This window comes from Martes martes, assembly GCF_963455335.1.
Source record: "Martes martes genome assembly, chromosome: 1".
Classification (NCBI taxonomy): Eukaryota; Metazoa; Chordata; class Mammalia; order Carnivora; family Mustelidae; genus Martes; species Martes martes.
The window spans coordinates 203,398,771-203,423,117 of record NC_137888.1 but is presented as its reverse complement, the minus strand read 5'-3'; the positions used below and the strand labels follow the sequence as shown (position 1 = coordinate 203,423,117).

At 55.9% G+C, this 24,347-nt stretch overlaps 1 protein-coding gene across 1 annotated transcript; it reads left to right on the top strand.

Moving 5' to 3' along the window:
- Nucleotides 1-1,782: 1,782 nt before the first annotated feature.
- Nucleotides 1,783-23,141, top strand: FCHO1 (FCH and mu domain containing endocytic adaptor 1). The gene is made up of 26 exons (XM_080805789.1): nucleotides 1,783-1,847; nucleotides 5,949-6,040; nucleotides 6,660-6,734; nucleotides 7,610-7,751; nucleotides 9,296-9,448; nucleotides 9,693-9,797; nucleotides 11,503-11,601; nucleotides 11,694-11,790; nucleotides 13,246-13,290; nucleotides 13,405-13,483; nucleotides 13,952-13,976; nucleotides 14,347-14,415; nucleotides 14,846-15,013; nucleotides 15,098-15,122; nucleotides 15,526-15,577; nucleotides 16,101-16,192; nucleotides 16,554-16,829; nucleotides 18,697-18,809; nucleotides 18,925-19,012; nucleotides 19,178-19,286; nucleotides 19,997-20,152; nucleotides 20,477-20,609; nucleotides 21,054-21,253; nucleotides 21,902-21,957; nucleotides 22,326-22,490; nucleotides 22,871-23,141. The coding sequence occupies exons 1-26, from the start codon at nucleotides 1,821-1,823 to the stop codon at nucleotides 22,891-22,893; spliced, it is 2,664 nt and encodes an 887-aa protein (XP_080661915.1). The 5' UTR covers nucleotides 1,783-1,820; the 3' UTR covers nucleotides 22,894-23,141.
- The last annotated feature ends 1,206 nt before the right edge of the window (nucleotides 23,142-24,347 follow it).

Here is a 24,347-nt window from a genome sequence, read left to right as displayed (position 1 = left end):
GGCTACTGAGCCCTGGAGCAAGGTTGGTCCCACTGAGGAGGTGTGGGGTTCATGGTATTTAATTTTACTTAGTTTAAAATTAAGTCAGCACATGAGATTAGTGGTTCCCATATCGGTCAGCGCAGCTCTAAGGGATTTGGATATTCTCAGGGCCTAAATCCCGGCCAGAAATGAAGACATGAGATGGGAATTGAGGGCTTTTCCCCCTTGGGTTGTCAGCCCAGCATGCCCTCCCCCCACACACCAGAGTTTCTTCAGGGCCAGGGCCAGTGACAGTTTTCTCAGGGGCCCCAATATCACCCAGCCCAGGGTGGTCACTGGGAATATTTGTGGAATCAAATAATTTTTTGCCTGGTGAACTCCTATTCATGCTTCAACCCCCCAACTCCCATGCCCACTCCTTTGGTCCAGGCTCCCACAGTCCCTTCTTCCATTTGGCCCAGCCATGAGCCTACAAGGCTGGTATGTCTGCGTCTAGCTCTTTGCCCCTATCCTGGGGGCTCCTCAGGGACCAGACCCAGGAGTGAATCATCTCACAGACTCTGACATTGTCCTTGTCTTGTGGATACATGTTGGTTGCTTGGTGACTTATAGAAGTCAACGAACCTGCGGCTAGAGGATAATGGTTCAAATTAAACTCACTTTCAAGATTAGGTAAACGGAGGCTCAGTGAAGGCAGCCTTGTCCAAGGTCCTTGCTTGGTCCTTTCCTTATGAGACACAAGGAGTTTTCCCATTTACGGTCACCAGCCCTGTCCCTGCTGCCACTGTGCCTCCAGGGCTCCCAGCTGCTGCTGAGCTGCCCGAGGGGTCATGAATTATGGATGAGGCCTGTGGGCTCCTGTGACAAGCCCAGCCTCTAGAACGTGCCAAGGACACCAAGTGTCCCTCCCTTGCCAGGCGGCTTGGCCCAGCCCCCTCTGCAGGGGGGCCTGGATTCCCCCAGCAAGACCCCTTCTAGGCATTTCCTCTTGTTTTGCAGATGGGGAAACTGAGGCACAGAGCTGGATAGAGTAACTCAAATATCAGGTGAACACTGGCTTCTGGGAGTCAGGGTTGGGACTCATGGGGGCACCATTGCCAGATGGGTCATCATGGTGAGGGGTAAGCTCTCCATTCCAGGAGTGTGCATGGGGCGGGGACTGTTGTAGAGGGATTGGGGAGATCCCAAGGGATCCTTGGGGACACTTCAGGGACCCCCAACCCCCATGTGGCTGATCACAGTCCCAGCGCCCGTCTCTCAGCAGACCCTTTCCCCACAGGAGCTGCCCAGCGTGGAGCTGCTCCGGTCTTGATTCAGCTTGCCCAGGGTGCAAATCTACCTGCATTTCCTGTCTCTGTGACCTTGGCAAGTGGCTTCCCCTCTATGGGGGTGGGGGGGAGGGTCTCTGTTTTCCCATCTGTGAGATTTTCTGCTTAGGCTGGAGCTCATCCAGTACTCTGCCCTCCAGTGAACTCTTATTTGAGCTTGAAAACCCCAACTCCCATGCCCCTTCCTCTGGACTAGGCTCCCCAGCCCCTATTCCTCTATCCAGTCCAGCTCTGACCCCATAGAACTTGGGGCATCTATATCCAGATTTGTCTCCCTAGAATGGGGGCTACTTGGGGCCAGGCCTGGGGATGAATCATCTCAGGGGCCCTGGCATGCTCCCAGCTTTGGGGCTTTTGGTTCCTCCTCCATCCTCTCTCTTCCTCCTCCACGGGGAGGACAATTGGAATTTCCCCTCCTTAGACCCAAGCTGGCCATAGCTTTCGATTTGCTTCTCTCTTTGGACAGGCACTAAACAGGAGCCTGTGGGAGTCTCCACAGAGGGCATCAGGATGTCGTATTTTGGGGAGCATTTTTGGGTAAGTAAGACCCACTTTTATTTTGATGGGGGCTCCTGGAAGGACTATGGGGCCTTTTATGGAGATGAGGGGACTTGGTGGCTCAGGGGCAGAGCCTTGGACAGGTGAAGGTTCTGTGACTCATAGAAATTAAAGTGGGAGGAGTCAGGCTGGGTTTGAATCTACACCCTCCCACTTCATGGCCTTGTGACCTTAAGCAAGTCACAGCTTGAACAATGGGGAGACTAAGGCCCAGAGTAGGATTCTTTTATTTCAAATTGCCTGGTGAGACAATGCAGCATCAGGGCTCAAATGCCGGGCCAGAGTGAACTTCCAGGATCCAGGGTCATTTCAGCCAGGGAATTTCCACATCTTTCCCATCCTGGAGAGTTGGGGGGTTTCTTGACTTGGCCCCTAGTGGCCGCCTTACCCCTCTGCCTTCCGGTCTGGGGAGCACACACTGTGACCCAAGAGGGCTGAGACAAACTTGTTTTCATTCATTCATTCATTCCCTCCCTCGCTCCCTGCCACTAGCACTCCACACCCAACCAACTGTGGAAGGTGCCATGAAGTCCCCAAGAGGCTTCATCCTAACTCTGACCCCAAGGAGCTCGCAATCTGGGAGACATAGAGCCAGTCAGAAGTCTTTAGCCCTCCAGGGTCAGGGCTGGGCCCAGCCTTGGGGGCAACCAGAGGAGGGGTCAGGACACGGAGCTATGTTTCCTCTGGGCTTTGAGGGCTGAGATTTTCCAAGATGTAAGAAAGGCATTCCAGGCAGGGGTAATAGCCTGAACGAAAGCCCAGAAGTGTGACACAGGTGACCAGTTGAGGGCACAAGGACTCCTCTTACAGGCCCAGGCGAATGGAGAGCCACAGAGGATGTATGAACAGAAGGGTCTAGGAAGGACCAGGGCTGTAAGCCCCTTCCCCAATTGGGCCCTGAGCTTGCCAGAGAAGAAGCCTGTTGCTAGGCAACTGGTTGCCCCTGGCAACAGGCCTGTTCCCTCCCTTTCTCCCTCCCCAGCTGGGGCTCCTCTTACTGACACTTGTTTTCTTAAAGGGGCCTCACCCCCTTGCCACCTGCAGGGAGGGGTGTGGGGAGAGGGCAGAGGGGGAATGGGGCCTGACCTCCACCTTCTGCCCAAGGGTTGGATTCCCTGGATTTATCTCTGAATGTGTGACCCCAGCAAGGGGGTGCTCCTCTCTGAGCCCCCTTTTGGTGCCTCTAGGTAAGGGGGTTGACTATTTGATGATCAATTTTTGCCCACATTTTGGAACCCTGACAACGGCACCTACATTTATTTTAAAATCTGTTTAATGGCGTGAGGCACCTACATTTATTTTAAATTCTTTTTAATTGCATGAGGCATGCAAGCTTGCTGCAGAAAATTCAGATCAGCAGAGAGAAAATAGAAGCCACCCACAGTGCACTCCCCACCCAAAGATAGCCTGGTGCAGAGTGGATAAGGGCTTTGAGTTGAGGATTTGATCTGGGCTCTGCTGAGAGCCCTTGGGCAAGTGATTTTGTGCCGGCAAGCCTCAGTTTTCCCATCTGAGAAAGGGGATGAATTCCTGTCTCCCTAGGTCTCAGGGAGTATCCTGGGATGTCTGTCACTGGCAATGTTTCTTTTAATCAGTTGTTTTTTTGGTGACTCTTTAGCTGGGTGGCACTGGTGCCCTGGCTGGCCTGAAGGAGGTTCCAGTTAGGGGACATCAAGCTGGATAGGGATGCCCCCGTCCTGCTGGGCCAAGGCAGCCTGGAGACCTTGAGGGTACTGGGGAGCCATGCGGGAAGTATGAGCAGGAGAGGGATACAATCAAGCCGTGTTAGAAAGATCCCTCTGGGGCTGGCATAGGGGTGAGACTAGAGTCCAGAGGTTCTGATAAGAGACACAGACCCAAGACAGCCCCTCCTAAGACCCTCACTGCCAGCACAGCCTGAGAGAGGCAGATACCACTGGGGGCCTTGCCAGGTCTGGGAAACGGGCCAGTGGTTGGCTCCAAGTCAGCCCCAGATGCTGGCCTGGGCGGCAGTGCCTGGTGCAGCCTTACCCGAGGATCCCCTGGGTGGGGTTAGAGGGGGTGGCGCTGGGTCTGTTTGCTGAGCCCTCACCATGGTGCAGGAAGCCCTGGGTTCAACACTGTCCCAGCCTCATCTCACCAAGACCCTTTGGAGGTGGGTACTGTCATTGGCCCCCTTTGTCAGATGAGGAGACTGAGGCTCAGAGAGGGGAAGTCACCAGCTCAAAGTGACCCAGTGTATAAAAGGAGGCTCTGACACATATTCCTGGGAAGCTAGAGGGAGCAATGCTGAACATTCAGGGAAGTGAGATGATTCTTGAAGGGGGTGGGCCTGGAAATGATCCTTGAGAGGTGGAAGGATTTGGATGGGTGGGAAGAGATGTAGCCTGGTGAGCTGGTTTGCAGGAACATCCCAGGCAAATGTACTGTGGTAGGAAGGCACAGCCTGTCTTTGCGCTCCTTGCCATTTTATGGTAAGGCCAAGAGGACTCTGGGAGATGAGGTTGAAAAGACAATTTCAAGCTAAGGGCTTTACACTTAAGCAGCTGGTGGGAAATAGGGAGCTATCAACGATTCTAGAATGAGGCATGACCTTTGGGAGATTTGAGCTTCAGGCTGGGTTGGGTCTGCCCATCTTAGCCTCAGTTTCTCCATTTATGCAGCAGGAGGCGTTATCTTATTATGACTTCTAGTTTCAGCCTTCTGGTTTCCAGGTAAGTGGGAGGGTAAACTCAGCAGGTTGGAGGAAGATGGAGGAAACCACTATTAACAGAGGACCTAATCACTTCAGTGATTTGTGTTGGAAGTTAAATAATGCTAGATCGCCCCACAAGCATCTTCTTTTGGTCCTACTCACAAGGCCCTGTTTGATGCTAAGATGTCTCCAGTTCCCCAGCTGATCTCCCTTTTTGATGAACAGCTCAGTGTTCAGACGTGATGCCTTTCGCATGTCACAGGATCTGGCTGGGATAAAAACAGTTGTTGCCTTATTTTTCCCAATTCCTTTCATTATGGCATCAGGTCCAGGGCTTCCAATTAGAATAGTGGTAAAAGTTGCCTTTTTAAGTCAACATATTTGGAGAAGAGATGAGGAAGGTTAACACAATATATTAAAAACTAGGGTTGCCTTTGGGAATTGGGGGAACCCTGATGTGGATCACCCTTGGTGTTTACTTCATCTTCATATGAATGGTGGATGACTTCCCTGTCTCATCTTAACATGAAGCCACTAAAACTTCAGAGAGGGACAGTAACTTGCTCAGATCACACAACACAGTCCTTGTGTCCCCCACCATGATGACCCCAGGACTGGGAGGAAGGAGGTTTGGTGGGAGGCACCCGGATAGAGGCACTCTTCCCAAAAGCCCTAGGTGACAGCAGAATAGCTCATTTGTTCATTTATTCCACAAACTCCAACCCCCTTTTTGGCCTCACCCTATACTGGACATTGCTGGGTCCCGAGAGAGGCATCAGACCCAGACTGTGCTCTAGGGGGTCTCAGAGAGGGTGTTTCTATGTTAAGGGGAAACAGAAAACAGCGACTTAACCAAGAATGGTTATATTGGCTCACAAAGGTGAAACGTTGTAGGGAAATGCGGCTTTCAGGCTTGGTTTGCTCCAGTAACTCGACTCAACGTACTTTTTATTCAGACTCCATCAGGTTCAGCTTCTTTCCCAGTATCATGGTTTCCACGTGGCTTCCAATATCTTCTATGCCCCCATAATTCCTCATTTATAGAAAGGAGCAGACAGAAAAGCTGGGTAAGAGATTGACTGAGGCAGAAACAGGCAGAAAGACACAGAGAAACAGAGAGAGACAAAGAAACAAAGGGACAGAGACAACCCGCGGAAGAGAACATCTCTCCCTCAACCAGGGGACAAAACCCAGGCTTCTCTCTGATTGGGCCAACGTAAGGCCCATGAACCAATCCTGGTGACTAAGGGGATAGGCCACAGGCTGATTGGCTCAGGTCTGAAGCAATCCCTGCTGCCAAGGGGTTGGGCTTCTGCTGGTTGGCTCCTCTGGCCACGCCCCCGTTGCTAAGCAACTGTGAGGTCTCCTCCAGCCCTTTACTCAGTCTCCGCCCCCATCCCCTGCAGGGTGAGAAGAACCATGGCTTTGAGGTCCTGTACCACAGCGTGAAGCAGGGGCCCATCTCCACCAAGGAGTTGGCCGACTTCATCCGGGAGAGGTGAGGTCCCCACGCTCCGCCCACCCCTGGCTATGCCCCACAGTCCCTGCAGCCTCCCCTACCTCGTGGCTCCACCCTGGCTCCTCCCCACCTCTCCCCTGCCCAAGCTACTACAGCCACTCCACACTCAACCTGCTTGAACGTCCTGGAAACCAGGGGTTCTCAGCACTGTCAGCCCCGATGCCCACCTGTCAACCATTCTCAGGTTTCTGACGCCTCCTCCTGAAGAGATGATATGACCTACTTACAAGGGGAATTTTGAAAACTCAGTTTCATACGATAAAACACATGTATGATGAAGTCATCTCCATTCTGGCCCATAACTGCTCTGACATCCATATCCCAGAAAACATAATACATTCAAACTGTCAGACAGCCTTCTGCATCCCGGCCGCTCACTAGCCAAACGCCCATTAAATCCGAGCAGAGTTCAAAAGATTATAACCAGGTTTTTCTCTCTGTGGCTGTTTCGTGAGACCCGTCCAAGCTGTACAGGACAGAGGCATCGTTTTGAGAGCTACTGCTCAGACATTTGAGATGAGGAAACTGAGACCCAGGGGGATGGAGTGTCTCCCAAGGAGGCCCAGAACCTTCTGCATCTTTTCTCTGTTCTACTCAGGGCCACCATCGAGGAGACCTACTCAAAGGCAATGGCGAAACTTTCCAAACTGGCCAGCAATGGGACCCCCGTGGGGTGAGTGGGCTGGAGCTGGGGTGGGAGGTCACCGAGGCTGCAGGGTCCTGGGGTGTCAGGAGCCCACTCTTGGGTGGACATCTCTTCACACAAGTGATATGTAGACTAGGGAGTCAACCCTCCCCCACTTAACGGGCTCAATAGACAAAGGAATGTAATTCATTCATTTACTTACTACCTCATTCATTCATTCAACACGTATTTACTGAGTACTTGCTATGTGCCGAGCGCCATTCCAGGTACTCAAGACCCAGCAGCAATCAAGACAGATAAAGCGCCCAGTCCCCTTCATGCCATGTTCATGCCATGTTACCTGTGGGGTGTGTGGCAAAACAGGTGTTAACTGCAAACATGAACAAAAGTCCTTTCCTAGAGTGAAAAGCTTCAGGAAGAGGATGAAATAGGAGCGTGAGAGGTCAGGTGCTTCCTCTGGCATTGGGCTTGGTTCCATGAGCTGAGACCTTAGTAATGAGATGGAGCCAGCTACAGGGGTATCTAGGTCAGAGACCTGGGAAGGCAGCTCAGCCAGTGCAAAGGCCCTGAGGCATCCATAGATTCTGCATGTTCAAGGAAGAGCAAAGAGGCTGGCGTGGCTGCAGGGCCTGGGTTCCCTTGAATATCAGCTAGGGCCTGGAGTCCAGAGTGAGGACTCCAGGGCCTTGGGACCTGGGTTTAAATTCCAGCTCTGATAATTCATTTCCGAAGGGGCCTTGGGTGAGCTGTGGAGGCTTCTATGCCTCTGTTTCCCCATCCATCCCAGGCCTGCCTTGTAGTTGTGGTGCAGGTGCTTAGCAGGGCCTGGGCACAGTAGGTGCCTCTCTGAGGGGACCCTGGGGGCTTGGGGCTGATGGACCCTGGGTGTGCCCTGTTTCTAGGACCTTTGCCCCGCTCTGGGAGGTCTTCCGCGTCTCCTCAGACAAGCTGGCACTCTGTCATCTGGAACTGACCCGGAAGCTACAGGACCTCATCAAGGATGTGCTCCGTTACGGCGAGGAGCAGCTCAAGTTGCACAAAAAGGTGTGTGCTGGGGGGCACTGCGCAGCCAGACTGAGGGGGGACAGCAGCGGCTGGAAAGATCTGGGAACTTCTGGGGCTTTTGACCTTCCTGCTCCTGGTGTGTCCCTCTGAGAAGTCTGTCAATTCCACATCAAACCCAGACTCCCACATACCTGAGCACCCTCAAATTTTCATACTCAAAACTCTGGACCAGGGCTCTGCAAACAATGGGCCACAGACCAAATCTGGCCTGGTTTTGTAGAGCCGGAGAGCTAAGAATGGTTTTTACATTTTTAAATGGTTTGTGTGTGGGGGGTGTGTGGCGTGGGGGGAATCAAAAGAAGAAGAAGATTTCATGGCAGGTAAAAATTAATGACCCTGTGCTCGCTTCGGCAGCACATATACTAAAAATTACATGACCCTTGGATTTCAGTGCCAATAAATATATATATATTTATATTTATTTATATTTATATATATTTATATATATATGTATATATATATATATATATATTTTTTTTTTTTTGGGCCCAGAGCCATACCTATTCCTGTTTAAAAAGGGAGTTGGGAGTGCCTGGATGGCTTAGTCAGTTAAGTGTCTGCCTTCGGCTCAGGTCATGATCCCAGGGTCCTGGGTTTGAGCCCCGCATGGTCTCCCTGCTCAGCAGAGCCTGCTTCTCCCTCTCCCACTCCCCCTGCTTGCGCTCCCTCTCTCGCTGTCAAATAAATAAATAAAATCTTTAGGGCACCTGGATAGCTCAGTGGGTTAAAGCCTCTGCCTTCAGCTCAGGTCATGATCCCAGGGTCCTGGGATCGAGCCCCGCATCAGGCTCTCTGCTCAGCAGGGAGTCTGCTTTCCCCTCTCTCTCTGCCTGCCTCTGCCTACTTGTGTTCTCTGTCAAATAAATATATAAAATCTTTAAAAAATAAATAAGTAAATAAAGTCTTTAAAAAGAGAGAGAGAGATCATGACCTGAGTCAAAATCAAGAGTCAAACTCTTAATTAATTGAGCCACCCAGGCACCCCTACCATGATTTTTTTAAACTGGGGGACAAGGAGGGGGTGCCCAGTATGGAGGCTACTTAAAGAAAACTGGGGGGAAAGGGAGTTTTCTGTGGGTTGATACAGAATAATTTTGGGAATAGATTATTAAGATGAAAAAGCTGAGTTAAACAGACATGGTGCCTATTTGTCATTTTAAAAAATGGGCTAGAACAAACACATTTGCTTGTCTATGTGCCGATTATTTCTAGAGACCTATTGACTCCCAGGCAGAGGCTGGGAGGCTGGGGATCAGGGAGTGGGAAGTTTTTCCTGAGCTCATCCCTTAAAACTTTCTGCAGTAGGAACGCTGTGTAAATATTTCCTATTCAAAAAGCTCAAAGTTTTGAAATTAATAGGATACTCATAAAAAGGTACTCCGTGGGATCGGGAACCCCACAGAGTGTTTGGGAAGCTCGGAATTTCACGTTGTGCCCCTGTGGTCTGCTCAGGTCCTGCACCCCGGAGCGGTGCGGTGCGGGCTTCAGGTGCTACCCGCGCTCCCCCTTTCCCACCCCTGCAGTGCAAAGAGGAAGCTGTGGGTACCCTGGACGCTGTACAGGTCCTTGCAGGTGTCAGCCAGCTCCTGCCCAAGTCCCGCGAGAACTACCTGAACCGCTGCATGGACCAGGAGCGGCTGCGGAGGGAGAACACCAGCCAGAAGGAGATGGACAAGGTGGGTGCACCCTTCCTAGGTCCCCAGCTGCCCTGCGCCCTCGCAGGTCCAAGCGATGTGCCCAGGGGCGGCGGGGCTGCCTTTGGGAGTATGAGAACATATGCCAGAGCATTGGCTATCGAACCTTGATCACACCCTAGGTGCCCCAAGAAGTCTACCTGCTGGATGATGGGCCCCCCGGGTGAGGGGTGGGGAATGCCCCATGTGTCCCCTCCCGCCCCCATCCCCTCCCTGTGCCTCGTAGGCAGAGACGAAGACAAAGAAGGCAGCACAGAGCCTGCGGCGCTCGGTGGAGAAGTACAACTCTGCCCGCGCTGACTTTGAGCAGAAGATGCTAGACTCGGCTCTGGTAAGAACCAGGCATCGGGACCTTGGAGACCCACACAGTCCTTGGCCCAGGATCTATGGGCCTCGGAACTGTAGGACCTCTGAAACCCTCAACTCCCAGGAGCCTCAGAATCACAGGTTTCAAGCCATAGGATTCTAGAGCCAGTTAGCTCTTGGGATTGTTGTTGGCGTTATTATTTCAAAAGCCAAACCTTTTTGTGCTTCAGTCTCCCCATCTGTAAAATGGGAATAGCGATAGTACCTGCTTCGTGGAGTTTTTGTGGAGATTAAACGAGGCCCTACGTGGGAAGTTTTCAGACTAGTACTAGGTGCCTAGAAACCACTTTAGAAGGTATTATTTCTATTATTATTTAAATATTTGTTTGTCTGTTTGAGGGGGAGGGGGAAAGGGAGAGGGAGGGAATGAGTCTCAAGCCATCTCCACACTCAACGTGGAGCCCAACAGGGGGCTAGATCTCAGGACCCTGAGACCATGACCTGAGCCGAATACAAGAGTCGGATGCTGAACCGACTGAGCCACCCACGTGCCCCTATTTCTATTTTTATTGACAAGGTTTTTGAACAGGGTAGGACAGGGTTTATTTATTTATTTTTTAAAGATTTTATTTATTCATTTGACAGAGAGAGAGAGAGATCACAAGGAGGCAGAGAGGCAGGCAGAGAGAGAGGGGGAAGCAGGCTCCCCGCTGAGCAGAGAGCCCGATGCGGGGCTCGATCCCAGGACCCTGAGATCATGACCTGAGCCGAAGGCAGAGGCTTTAACCCACTGAGCCACCCAGGCATCCCTAGGGCTGGGTTTAGAAGCTGAGAGTCTACTGACAGTTCATGGTGGAGAAAAGACCTGGGTTCTGTTCCAGCCTCCATTCTGTACTGGCTCTGTCACCTTTTTTTTTTTTTTTTTTTACTCTCTCTCTTTTTTTAAAGATTTTACTTGTTTATTTGTCAGAGAGAGTGAAAGAGGGAACACAAGCAGAGGGAATGGGAGAGGGAGAAGCAGGCTTCCTGCTGAGCAAGGAGTCTGACATGGGGCTCGATCCTAGGACCCTGGAATCATGACCCAAGCTGAAGGCAGATCTGGGTTAATGACTGAGCCACCCAGGCGCCCCAGCTATGTAACCTTTTTATGAGACATTGTACTTCTCTGGGACTCTGTCTACCCAAATGTATAAAAAAGCAGATTGGAATCTCAGGATTAGGAATCAGATATTTTTTTTTCCTGATTTTGCAAGTGATAGAGGGTTGCAAATGAAATAAACCTTCATTTGAACTGACAAGGAAGATTTATTTATAGGTTCAGGGAACTGACAAATTTGAGGGGAGAGCTTCAGGCAGGGCTGGATCAAGGTACTCAAGTGGTGTTGGCAGGAAGTTGTGCCTCTCTGCTTTTCGAATCTGTTTTTCTCCCTGGGGGCTTCACTCCCAAATAGAGATGCCCTCCTGGGTGTGTATAGGGGTGTGTGTGTGCACACAGCAAAGTGGTCACCAGCAGCCCCCACATGAATCCCACCAACTCACTGACTCAGGGCATAAAAGTATCTAATTTCCCCTAGTTTTAGCCGAAGTCCCAGGTTAAGATGCTCCTTGGGGGCTTCCCCACACCCGTCACTGAGACCAGGGGGCTGGAACATTCTGATTGGCCAGGCTGGGTCACCTGGCCACCCCTGGTGGCCTCCATCTTCCCACTTCCCTCTCCCCTCCCGACTCAGCGCTTCCAAGCCATGGAGGAGACCCACCTGCGGCACATGAAGGCACTGCTAGGCTCCTATGCCCACTCGGTGGAGGACACCCACGTGCAGATTGGGCAGGTGAGTGGCACCCAGGGTGGGAGGCAGAGCAAAGGATACCAGGCAAGGGGCCCTGGCTGTGTCCGGTTACACACTTCCTTTACCTGGTCCAGGTGCATGAGGAGTTTAAGCAGAACATTGAGAATGTCAGCGTGGAGATGCTCCTGAGAAAGTTTGCAGAGAGCAAGGGCACAGGCCGAGAGAAGCCTGGTGAGTTGGGGCATCCGTGGGCATCGGGCTCTGGGGCCACAGCTGCGGGGAAAGAACAAGACTCAGGGCACCTGGGTGGCTCAGCCAGCTAAGCATCTGCCTTCGGCTCAGGTCATGATCCCGGGCTCCTAGGATTGAGCCCTGTGTTGGGCTCCCTGCTCAGTGGGGAGCCTGCTTCTCCCTCTCGCTCTCCCTCTGCTGCTCCCCCTGCTTGTTTCCCCTCTCACTCTCTTTCCGTGTCAAATAAATAAATTAAATCCTAAAAAAAAAAAAAAAAAAAGGAACAACACTCAAGTGGCAGGGGACTGAACTTTCCTGCACCTTGGTGTCCTCATCAGAAAAATGGGCTGATGGCAAATTAATTCCACAGCCCACACAGGAAAAGGATTTGATGTCCCATTTTTTTAAAAGTATATTTTAATTATCTCTACACCCTACATGGGGCTCCAACACATGACCCCAAGATCAAGAGTCACATGCTCTTCCAACTGAGCCAGCCAGCGGTCCTTTGATGCCCCATCTTGTATGTAAATCCCTTACAACCAGGTACGGGAGAGGCCTTGAATGCCAGACCCAACTGTTCATACTTTACTGTGAGGGCCTGAGGGAGCCATTGAGGATTATTGAGCAAAGGGCCAATTTGAAAAAAATGTCCAGATGAGGGGTCGGGGAAGGATTGAACGCAAAACTTTTGGGGTCAGATCTGGGTCTGGGTCTTTTCATCATTGCTGGCTGTGTGACCTTGGATGCTTGTCTCGACTTCTTTCAGTTTCTTCATCTGTAAAGTGGGGATGATAATAATCCCCACCTAATGAAGTTATGAATGTTTAGTAATTTGATGCAGGTAAAGGGAAAACTGAAAAAAATTAAAAAATTAAAAAATAAAGGGCGAACTGTGTCCCTAACATACAGGAGGCATTCAATAAATGCTGGTATACAGTTTCTGTCCCCAAGTCAACCACAAACAACTATCTTTAATCCCTCCTGTTTCTGTAAGTCGGCCCTAGCTCAGGCTGTATCTCCTGGTGTGGGGCCCCACTCTTGCTTTTCATTGGCCCCAGATCTGTCACACCCTGCTCCTGCTCACATACCCTCCATGGCTCCCCATCACCTTTGAAGAGAGTCCCAACCCCTCATCTTGGCACTGAGGTTCAGCCCACTGCACAGACTCATTGTCCATCCCCTGACCCACTCAAGTGCCTGTGAGAACTGCTGGAAGTAGAAAAAGCAACTCAGGTATCATCCCCTCCGGCCCATCCCACGGTGGGACCAGAACCCGTGGCTCAGCCCCTCATGACTATCTCTGGGGCTTGTTCAGCATCTTGGCTTGTGCACTGGACCCTGACTGGCCTTGAGCTCAGACCCAGGTACCATCGTGACTCCCAGAGTGCGCTGCTCTCCTGCCCAGGCCCGGTCTCCCAGCTAGGCTGAGTTTTTCACTCTCTTCTTTCTCAGGGCCTCTGGATTTTGAGACATACAGCGCGGCTGCCCTGCAGGAAGGCAAGTACGTCTGGGCCTGGGTGCCCAGGCTGGACAGTGGGGTTGAGCGAGGCAGATCTGAAGGGGAAGGGGGCACCCCCAGGGCTCAGTGGCACCGCCCTCATCTGTTCTCAGCAATGAAACGTTTGCGGGGAACCAAGGCCTTTCGCCTCCCAGGACTGAGCCGGCGGGAGCGGGAGCCACCTGCAGCTGTGTGAGAAAGCACCCCCCTGCCCAGCCCTGGCCCAGGCTAGTCCGGGATCCCTTCCCCCTTCCCAGGCTAGCCTATCCCAGAGGTTCCCTGCAGAGGGTACCCCAGGAGAACCTCTATCCCAGGCTAGCTCAATATTCCCACTGCCCAACCTAGTCCAAAATTCTTCCTTTGCCACGGCTAGCCCTATCATTTCCCTGCCGAGGCTAGCTACACCCTCTACTTTTTCAAGCCAGCCCTCCGGACTAGTTCCAGGGTTCCTCCCCTGCCAAGCTGTTTGAGAACACCCTGAGCTCAGTTAACTGCAGACTCAGTGCCCCCCCCCCGCCCCAGGCAAACCCCTAGGCCCCATCACCTGGGGGACTAGCTCAGGACAACATCGCAGCCCAAGGGCCATGTCCAGCGTTGGGCATTGGGGGCGTGCAGATGAGGTGGGAGAGCTGACCTGAACATCTCTTTCTCCACCTCCAGAGACTCCCTGGAGCCCGATTCAGGGGTGAGTACCATGGGAGGGGCCAGGTGGGGCTGCACGTGGGAGGGGTTCAGTCCCACCTCGGGCTCCCAAGCCTGGAAGCCAAGCCTGGAGCTCAAGGGGCTTCATCTCATCTCGGCTGCAAACTCCCATGAGCCGCATGGGAGGGACTAACGTCCCCACTTAGCTTCAATTTGCGGGTTCAGTCTCACCACCTCAGGATAGGCAGTGGTGTACTCTGTTCCCTCAAGAACCTGGCCGCCCCAGGGAAGGCGGTTGTTGCCGTCGGGGTTGTTTTTAGATCTGAGTCAGGGTGCAGAGGTGGGAGGGGGTGTGGCGGGGTGAGAGGGGAGGTCCTGTAGCCGGGAGCCTGACTCACTGCTTATCCCCCTAGACATGTCCAGAGGTGGATGAAGAAGGTTTCACTGTCCGGCCTGATGTGACCCAGAACAATATCCTCCTGGTGCCCCTGGGGTGGGGTAGGGGCAACTGTCAGCACAGCAGGGACAAAGCTCGGCCCACAGGGATCCCTCTCTGTGTCCCTCCTGCGGGGAGCCTGTGGTGTGGACAGAGCAGCAGAATCAAATAAAGACACCCGCCTTGTGGGGTCTGGGCTGAGCAAGAGGGAGTGAGGGGCAGCCCAGAGGACTTCCTAGAGGAGTGGGGACCAGTGTTGGGGTTTAGCATCTGAATGAGAGTTTGGGGTTTGCTTGTGCAAAGACTTGGAGCAAAAACACCGTCGGGCAAGGCCAGGGTGACAAGTAGGGAGAGACGGGATCCTGTAGGGTCTTGAAGGGTGTGAGTAGGAAGGGGCGGGTTTGAGGGCTGAGCCGAGGGAGACCACCGTGCTGGGATCAGCTTGGCCCCTTGACTGTTGCGCACGCACAGTGGAGCCCGCCCGCTTTTCCTCCAGTGACTCGGACTTCGATGATGAGGAGCCCCGCAAGTTCTATGTGCATATCAAGCCCGCCCCTGCCCGGGCCCCCGCCTGCAGCCCGGAGGTGGCTGCTGCCCAACTCAGGGCCACGGCCGGCAGCCTCATCCTTCCTCCTGCCCCAGGGGTGAGGCATGGGAGGGGTGTTCTGGTTGGGGCAGGTGGGCCTGGCGGGATGCACCTGGCCTGATGCCACCCACTTTGTCCACAGGGCACCATGAAACGCCACTCTGCACGTGAGCAGCCTGTTAAGGGGTCTTCGGTTTGGGGAGGAGCATGTGGAGGGGAGGCTGGGCCTGGAGCGTGAGTGTGGGGTTGAATCTCAGCTCTGCTGTGTGATTTGAGGCAGGCTGCTTACCCACTCTGACCCTCAGTCTCTTCTAGAAAATGGTGTCATTATGTGAATTAAATGAGAGCTGAAGGAAGGAGCTGGGGCCAGGAAAGAAGCCAAAACCTGGAGACAGATTGGCTTAGGCTCAAACTGCTCTCTGCCTGACTTGCTGGTCACCTTGGGCAGCTGGCTGGACGGCCCCAAGCCTTAGTCTCTTGTTCTGTGCCAGTAGGGGTGAAGGGGTGGGTGGGTGGAGGGGAACAGTAGACAGGGTGACAGGAAGGCTCAGGGAGGTACATCTCTTGTAGGGGACGCTGCCAAGAAACCACAGAGGCCTCGATCTGCCCCGAGAGCCAGCAGGTGGGTCCTACAGGGGTGCGACATCTGGCCAGCACTGGGTGGGGAGGTGGGGGTCACCCCCAACTCCTCTCTCCTCCTCTCAGCCTGGCAGGGAGCTGAGAGCATGCTCTTTTTGAGGAACCACTTAGTCATTCATTCAGTGAACATTTATTGAGCACCTGCTGTGTACTCGTGCTATTCTGAGTTCCTAAACATATGCCCAAGACAGATCTTCCTTCTCAGATTCGCGCTGTAGTGGCTCAGATTTTAGGAACAGCAAATAAGTTAGAGCATGTTCCAGACTTCCAGGTGCTGTGAAGAGACAGAGAAGGCCATGTGGTGGAAGGTACCAGTGGGCAGCTTCAGCTGAGAAAGCAGAGGCTGCTCTGCGGTGGGGGGCAGGGGGACTTTGAGCTGAGCCTCGAAGAGAGCAGGATGTGGCCACCGGGAGCTCAGGACTAAGAACAGCCTTGTGCAGAGATCCTGAGGGGGAAGGAGGCATAGGAAAGACAGAACCCATCCCTCCTGTCCACTTCGTCCACAGCTGTGCTGAGAAGCTGCAGTCAGATGAACAGTTTTCCAAGAACCTCTTTGGGCCGCCCCTAGAGTCGGCCTTTGACCACGAAGACTTCACAGGTGATGGGGGCTTTAGGGACACAGGCTTGGCTAGCAGGAGGCTGGGTGGGGCCATTGCCAGGGTAGATGGGAGGGTGGGCCAGGCGGGAGGGAGCATTTGGGGGTCCTGTGTGGGTCACTGAGAATGCAGACCGGTCAATGGGATGGTGGGCGGGGCCACAGCGTGAGTGGGCGAGGCCTTTGTAGTAGTGTAAGCGACCGTGGGTGGATGGGCGGAGCACCAGTGGAGATGGAAGCGACCAGAGGGCGTGGCCTGGGGGGGGTGAGGCTTTGAGTGGGCGTGGCCCGCAGGAGGAAGGACGGGGCCTCCATGTGGGCGGGGTCTGGAGCTGGCACCACCACCCCCGCCCCCCCCCTCCAGGCTCCAGCAGCCTCGGCTTCACCTCCAGCCCCTCACCTTTCTCCTCCTCGTCGCCCGAGAATGTGGAGGACTCCGGCCTGGACTCGCCATCCCACGTGGCGCCTGGCCCCTCCCCGGATTCCTGGGTCCCCCGCCCGGGCACCCCACAGAGCCCACCTAGCTATAGGGCGCCGGCCTCCGAGTCAAGGGGGACACGGTCCCTGCCAGCATCGGACTCGCCACAGCCCCTCGCCCCATCCCCGGGTCCCTGGGGGCTGGAGGCTGTGGCTGGACGAGGTGAGTCCAGGAGTTAGAGTTATCAGAGCCCTGGGTGGGGAAGACTGAGCACCTGCTCAGTCCAGGGCCTGAGCGGGGTACTGGGGACACAGCCCAGAACCCTCACCCTTGCAGGGACAATAATGAGATTTCTATTTAACAAGGTGAAGGTGGCAGGTGCCTGGTGAGGGCTCAGAAGTTTGGAACCTCCCTGAGGAGTGATCTCTGAGCTAAGATTTGATAGAAGTGAGGAAGGAGCCATTTAGATGTGGGGGAGCGGGGCCTACACACACACACACACACACACACGCAGGAGGCAGGTCCTGTGCAAAGGCCCTGGGGTGGTAGCGGACTAGGCCGGGTGAGGCTGGAACAGAGTGATAACAGGGAAAAGGAGAGAGTGGAGGGAGATGGGTCCAAGCAGGGCCTGGTAGTCTCTGGGAGTGATGTGAGTATTACCCCTGGCAAGGCCTGAGCCACAGAGCAGAGGGCTGTGAGCAGAGCAAGGGCCCGTGACTCAGATTTCGGGAGCTCTCTATCCACCTGGGAGGTGGGAGCTGGAGACCAGGGAGGTGGTTGAGACCAGGGAGGTGGGTGAGTCCAGGGAAGTCGTGATGGGGTAACAGCTGGGGAGAAGGGGGCATGCAGACACAAGGTGGGGGAGGGGTGGGGACGGTGGGGAGGAGGGGTGGGGCTGGGAGGATCAGGGTGGAGTGCTTGAGGGCAGCTGGGCATTCTTCCAGGGAGGGGCAGAGGGGCTGGGAATATGGGGCAGAAGTAGCTGGAGTGGGGGCATGTTGACACTGGGCCTTTAGATGTTAGGTGGCCAGTGGACCCCAAGTTCAGGGGAGGCCAGACTGGAGCATTCCTGCGAAGCAGGAAGGGAGGGTGCCCACGAGAGGAGAGGGCCCAAGGTGAGCTGGAGCAGGGCTGCAGGTTGGGAGGAAGAGGTGAGTTGGGGGGAGGGGGAGCCTGAATCAGTGGGCCATGACCCCATGAGGTCCCTGGCAGTGGCGACAGGGGTGCTTGGCACCATCCTTGACTAGAGAACGAGCCCACTGGGAGCTGGGTCAAGGGAGGCCCCCCCGGGAAGTAAGTGTTGAACATGCGTGCAGATAGTCAAGTGGGGTTGTCTGAGCTTCCCTATAGAACTGGGGTTCTTCACCAGGCCAGTTCTGCCCCCTAGGGGGCACTAGACAATGTCACCCCTGATCTTGGATTGTCACCACTAGGGGGATGGGTACTAGGGACACCTGGTGGGTGGAGGCCGGGAATGTGGGTCAGCACTCCACAGTGCACAGGACGGCCCCCCAGAAACTGCCCGGGTCCCCGGTGTCAGCAGTGCTGTTGAGAAGCCCTACGGTAGAGAGGAGCACCCGTGGGGTGTAGGTGGGAGGGGACAGGGCCAAGCAAGCATCCGTAGATGGAGCAGTGCAGGGCACCTGAGTGTTAGGTAGTGATTAGTGACCTTAGTGGGTGAGACTCAGACACAGGCCAGAGCCAGAGGCTGCGTCATACTCGCAGAGAGGATGAAGGTCACAGAATCACTGATGTTGGATAAAAACCCTCTGCCAATCCCCCTGCCCCCACCCTGGGGCCATTCCCCTCCCACCCCCCCCCCCCCACCTCCAGAGCACCCAGCTCTGGCCCGCGTATCCCCAGGAATCCCTTATTGGGCCATCAGTCTGGTGTCTGGGAGGCTCAGGGCCGCGGATGACCTCTGCAGTCCTGGCCGGCCCTCTCTCTGCAGCCCCAAGACTTCAGACCCAGGGCGTCTCCCCCAAATAAGCCCGATTCCCAGTTTTGGGGAGAAATTCCTTCTCTGGGAAGGCCCGAGAGGCCCATGGCAGCATGTCGGCTGTACAACTGTCTCTTGCTCCCTCCCCAGACCTGGTGCCCGGACCTGCTGACCCTGCAGCCAGAGAGGGCCTGGCAGCGCCCCCCCGGAGAGCCCGTGCCAGGAAGGTGTCCTGCCCGCTCACGCGCAGCAACGGCGACCTGGTAGGGTGAGGGGGCGCAGCTGGAGCGGGGCCTGGTGGGGGGGCACCTCTGGTGGGGGCGGGCAGCATCGGGCACTGCTCCTGGGCGATACAGCCTGGCCTGTCTCCCTCCCCAGTCCCGGTCTCTGAGCCCCTCCCCGCTGGGCTCCTCCTCCACCAGCACCCTTTCGGACCGGCCCAGCTTCCCATCACAGACGGTACACGGTATGGTGGGGCGGCCCCGGGCCCCTCTCTGGGCCTCGTTCTCACCCTCTCTGGCCCTGGTGGGTGGCTAAGTGAGGCATTGGAGGCCCTGCTGGCAGAAGGTGGGTCCTGGAGCCTGGGACCTGTGCCCACTCTGTCCCTATTCCCTCCCCCTGCCCCTACCAGGAGTCTCCCGGGGACCCAGCCCTGTCGTCCTGGGCTCCCAGGATGCCCTGCCTGTAGCTACCGCCTTCACTGAATACGTCCACGCCTACTTTCGAGGCCATAACCCCAGGTACGCAGTGATGGGGCGACAGTGCCGACAAGGACAGGGACAAACAGGGCTCTTTGGGGCCTCTGGATCTAGGTTTCAGGAGAGACAGACTTAGGTGTGTTTCTTGACCTGCTTTACCATGGATGGGTCTGGAACTCTGAGCCAAGCAACCAGGCCCCTGTCGCGAGGGCAGTGGGAACCACGGAGGGTGTTAGAGCAGGGTGAGGCCTCGTTGTAAGCACAGGTTAGAACAGCTCCTCTGAGGTCGCTCTGGACATCACACTGAAGGGAGCGGGACCAGAGTCCAGGCCCTTGGAAGCCTGGGTCAGGGGTGAGTTGAGGGGCCATGAATAATCTGAGGGCAGCGCCCAGCAGGGAAGACCTTAAGATCAAACCACAAATAGGCCTGAAACCCAAGGTCACGACAGTTCTAGAACTGAATGTTTTGCTTTGAGCTTCCTGGTGGTCTAGGGGTAAAGAGAGTTAGGGAGGGGGATCACGTTCCTGCCTCCTTAAGCCCAGTGTGGTTTCTTCCTGGTGCCTGGATTGCTGTCCAGGCAAGGACACAAGGAGGCGACATTGGGAGTAAGATCACTGGGCACGGTCAGGGCCTCGCTTCTTCTGCGGGGCTCGGGGGCCGCTGGCTGTGGTGGGGCCAGGAGAGAGGGGAGGATGAGGTGCCAGCAGGGCCTAGAGCCAGCACCGGGTCTCCTCACTCCCCCACCCCCCAGCTGCCTGGCTCGAGTAACCGGCGAGCTGACCATGACCTTCCCGGCTGGCATCGTGCGTGTGTTCAGTGGGACCCCGCCCCCACCTGTCCTCAGCTTCCGCCTCGTGCACACGTCTGCCATTGAGCACTTCCAGCCCAATGCCGACCTGCTCTTCAGGTACTGAAGGAGTGGTGTGAGGTCAGAGGCAGCGGGTCCCAGAGCCTAGTGGGATCCGGGAGCTCCCTGCCTGTGAATTCCGGCTCTGTCTCCCCATATGTGCTGTGCGGCCCTGGGCAAATCACTCTCCCTTCCTGATCTCACTGTACTCTTCTTCTTCACTCCCCCCCAACCCCCCAACCCGCGGTGGGGGGGCGGGTAGGCATGCTTTACTGGGCCCAAGGTGAGCCAGGCAGTCCCTCTAGGAAGCCCAATGGCGTAGGTCAGATGCAGGCGGGCCTTGGGTCTCCCAAGGGCAGGGGTGATTATTGCCGGTCTCTGTAGTGACCCCTCCCAGAGCGACCCCGAGACCAAAGACTTCTGGCTCAACATGGCGGCCCTGACCGAGGCCCTGCAGCGCCAGGCAGAGCAGAATCCGGCCGCCTCCTACTACAATGTGGTTTTGCTGCGGTACCAGGTGGGCCAACGGGGAGGGGACAGGGCAGAGGGCTCGGGGAAGGGCTCAGGGCCGGGCAGGGTGAGCCGGCGGCAGACCAGGGGTAAAGAGAGTAGAGTGCGCTGGGGCGGGGAGAGGGGGGTGGGGGGGAATGGATGTAGTTAGTAGGGGTAGGGGGCAGCTTCCGTTCGTGGGGGACTATTATGTAAATTAGGAGAGGCCCCATCCCAGGAGCCTGGGGGGCACCAGGCCGACCCTGTCGGAAGGAGGCGCTCTCCTGCCCTCTGCTGGAAACGTGGTGTCCTACACACTCTGATCGAAACAGAAAGAGGGAAGGCGCTCCAAGGAGTGGCGCAGGCCGTGGAGAGACTGCGAGGCTGGGTCCGAGGGGCGTCGAAGAGTGCCTGGCGCAGCAGGACAGGAGGGCCTAAGCTGTGTCCCCTGTCGTGTTCTCGCTGCTCCCAGTTCTCCCGCCCGGGGCCCCAGTCTGTGCCCCTACAGCTGAGCGCCCACTGGCAGTGCGGGGCCACCCTCACTCAGGTCTCGGTGGAGTACAGCTACCGGCCCGGTGCCACGGCAGTGCCCACACCGCTCACCAACGTCCAGATCCTGCTGCCTGTGGGGGAGCCTGTGACCAACATTCGCCTACAGCCGGCCGCCACCTGGTGAGGGCGTGCAGGAGGCCGAAGGAGGCTCTGCGGTGACCCTAGAACCCTCCCAGACCTCTCCTTGATGCAGCAGCTGAAGGGTCCACCGTGGGTCTGACCATTCCGTCGTGAGCGCCCCTTGCTTAGAGCTAAGGGGGACGTTATTAGCAATAATAATATTGGACACCAAGAGCTGCCTGTGTGTCAGGCGTGTTCCACGTGCTCTATATACATGGACTGGCCCAGGGCTTCGAACAAACCCTTAAGGTGGGGACCGCCATCATTCCCCTTTGTGGACAGGGAACTGAGGCAGAGGGAGCCTAAGTCACTTATCTGCGGTCACACCAGGATTTCAACCCAGCCACCCACTCTCTGCCCTGGGCTCTTAGTCCCCCCACATTGCCTTTGTTTTGTACAAAAGGTAGAACCTGCCACAAAGAAGCCAGATTTGAAGGACAAAATGCGTTATCTGAAAATGCTGCAAGGCTGTGGGGTCCTCAGGGGCCAGCTCTCCGTACCCCACATCCATTTTACAGATGGGGAAACTGAGGCGAGGGAGAGGACCTGGCTTGCTGGGGTCAGGAAGCTGAGAGGGGACCCAGCTGGGACCCTTGCCTCCCAGTGTCCTCTCTGGGAGAGACCTGACCAAGCTTTTCTTGATGCCAGGAATCTGGAGGAGAAGCGACTCCTTTGGAAGCTACCAGATGTGTCTGAGGCAGGGGGTGAGTTATGGTTGTGCATGAAAAATCACAGGGGGTTTTGGGTGGGAGGGGCTTGTTTAAAATGGGGGAGAATTGGGGATGTGCCGGGGAGAAGTGTAGAGAGGGAGGAAAGCTTTATTAAAAGAGCTTTGGCAGAGCTGTGGGAGAGGAAATCTGGGGGCAACCACAGCAGGTACAAAGGCCCTGCAGCAGAATTCTTTTGTAATTTACACATGATCCCCAAGGAGCCAAAGGAAAAGGGCACAGGGTCTCAAGAGGGGGTCCGGAAGAGACAGATAGGGGCCACAGATCAAAGGGCTTGGGAAGCACCCGGGTCCCAGTGGGACTGAGGGTGGGGCTGGGGCATTGCTGACCTCAGGCCTCCCCAGGCTCTGGCCACCTATCCGCCAGCTGGGAGCCATGCTCGGGCTCCAGCACACCCAGCCCTGTGGCCGCTCAGTTCACTAGCGAAGGGACCACTCTGTCGGGCGTGGACCTGGAGCTGGTGGGCAGTGGCTACCGCATGTCACTGGTGAAGAGGAGGTTTGCCACAGGTACTCACCCCGCCTCCCCCTGTCCTGCCACTGACCACCTCTGAAACCAGGACCATGCCAGGCCCTGAGCCCGACCCCCTGCTTCTGCCAGGGTGGGGGTGGGGGGGCGGAAGGGGGGGAGACAGTGTTGGGGAAGGCTGGTGGGGGTTGGGCCCTGGAGGCCCCTGATGGTGGGCACAAGTGGGGAGGGTCAAAGGACCCCCGTAGGGTGTCCTTGTGGGGACCCAAGGCAGGGAGCTGAAGGCACACAGCCACACTGCCCCCACCCCATTCTCCTGGGGCTGCTGGCGCCCGTGGATTGTTTGGAGAAAGATCTGGAGATCTCAGGGTAGGGGCAAGGAAGGGCCCCTCCCTTCGTCTCATGGGCACCGCCCCTGCAGGGATGTACCTGGTAAGCTGCTGAGCCAGCAGAGGCCCCCAGCTCTGCACTGAGTCCTGGTGCTCGCTGACTGACCCCTGCCTTCCTGCCAGACCCTGGGATCCCACCCCGGCCTCCCTCGGGGCCCTGACTCCAAGGGGAGGAGCCCCACGCCCAGCCTGGCAGAGCCGGGGCAGGGGGGTCACTCCTGCTCAAGCCAATTCCCATGTGGGTCCTTGGACTTTTAATGTTCTTTGAATAAACTTTATTTTCTAATAAAATAAGGAAGCCTTTTCCTGCTCCAGGAAATTTCCTTCACATCACCAGAGAGGAGAGGAAGACAGATGTGTGGGGAAGATGTTAAGATCCCTAACATCCCCCATCGCCCCCATCTTCCCCCCCACTAGCCTGTGCAGGGTGGCACCAGGGGCAAGAAAAAGCCAGACACGGACACCCCAAGCTCCACGGACATCCGAGCTCTGTGGGCTTAGCACTGAGCTGATGGAAGCGACAAGGACTAGAGGAATCCAGAGCAGGAGTCAGACTCTTCCTAAGGAGGAGGCATTATGAATAGGGCTCTGAAGTATGTGTAAGAGTTTGTGAGATGGGGATGGGCATCCCAGGCAAAGGAACAGCGAGCTATGAGATTTGAGAGAAATCTATTAGTCCACAAACATTGATTGACTACCTACGGCAGCTGGGACATGGGTGTGAGCAGGACAAAGCTCTTGGAAGCCATGAGGCTATGAAGCCAGAAGGCCTGGGCTTAGAGCCCGCTTGGCCACGAGGGGCTGTGTGACTTTGAGCGAGTGACTCAACCTCCCTGGCCTCAGTTTCCTCATCTCCAACTCACCTCACTTGGGGGGCTGTCAGGAGGTTGCGTACCTTGGAGAGCACCTGATGCAAAAGGAGCCCCCAGCAGTGGGAAGCCGGGGGGGGGGGCGTGGGGCAGAGGGGTTCGTGAGGACAAGGGATGGCCTGAGTGGGGCCCAGGACAGGTGAGGGAACCAGCACACTCTGGGCGCAGTGGACAGTCCTAGATCCCAATGGACACATGAGGACCCCAAGCCCCACGCGGGTGCCGAGCACCAAGCCCGGGCCAGGTGGAGCTGGGGTGGCGGGGGGGTGGGGGAGCAGGCAGCAGGATTTGACCTTCACTCTAATCCTCCCACTCTGTCCTCCAAAGACAGAAGAGCATGGGGGGTCAGAGGGAGGGTCTGGCTGTGCCTCGGTTTCCTCATCTGCGAAATGGGGGGAGATCCTCTAGCTGGGAGGTGTCTGGGAAGCATCCACAGGGCACCGTCAACACTGCCTGCGTGAACAAAGAGGGGTGGTCCAGGCAGCGAGCCCCTGCCCCGCCCCCCCACGCTCGCTTTCCTGCCTGGAAAAGGTACAGTGCAAAGACCCTGGAGCCGGCCTAGGTGGGTCCCCCCTTCCCCGCCCTGCTTGCGGGGGGCCTCAGCCCTCAGCTGTAACGTCAGATCAGCTGTGGTTCCCGG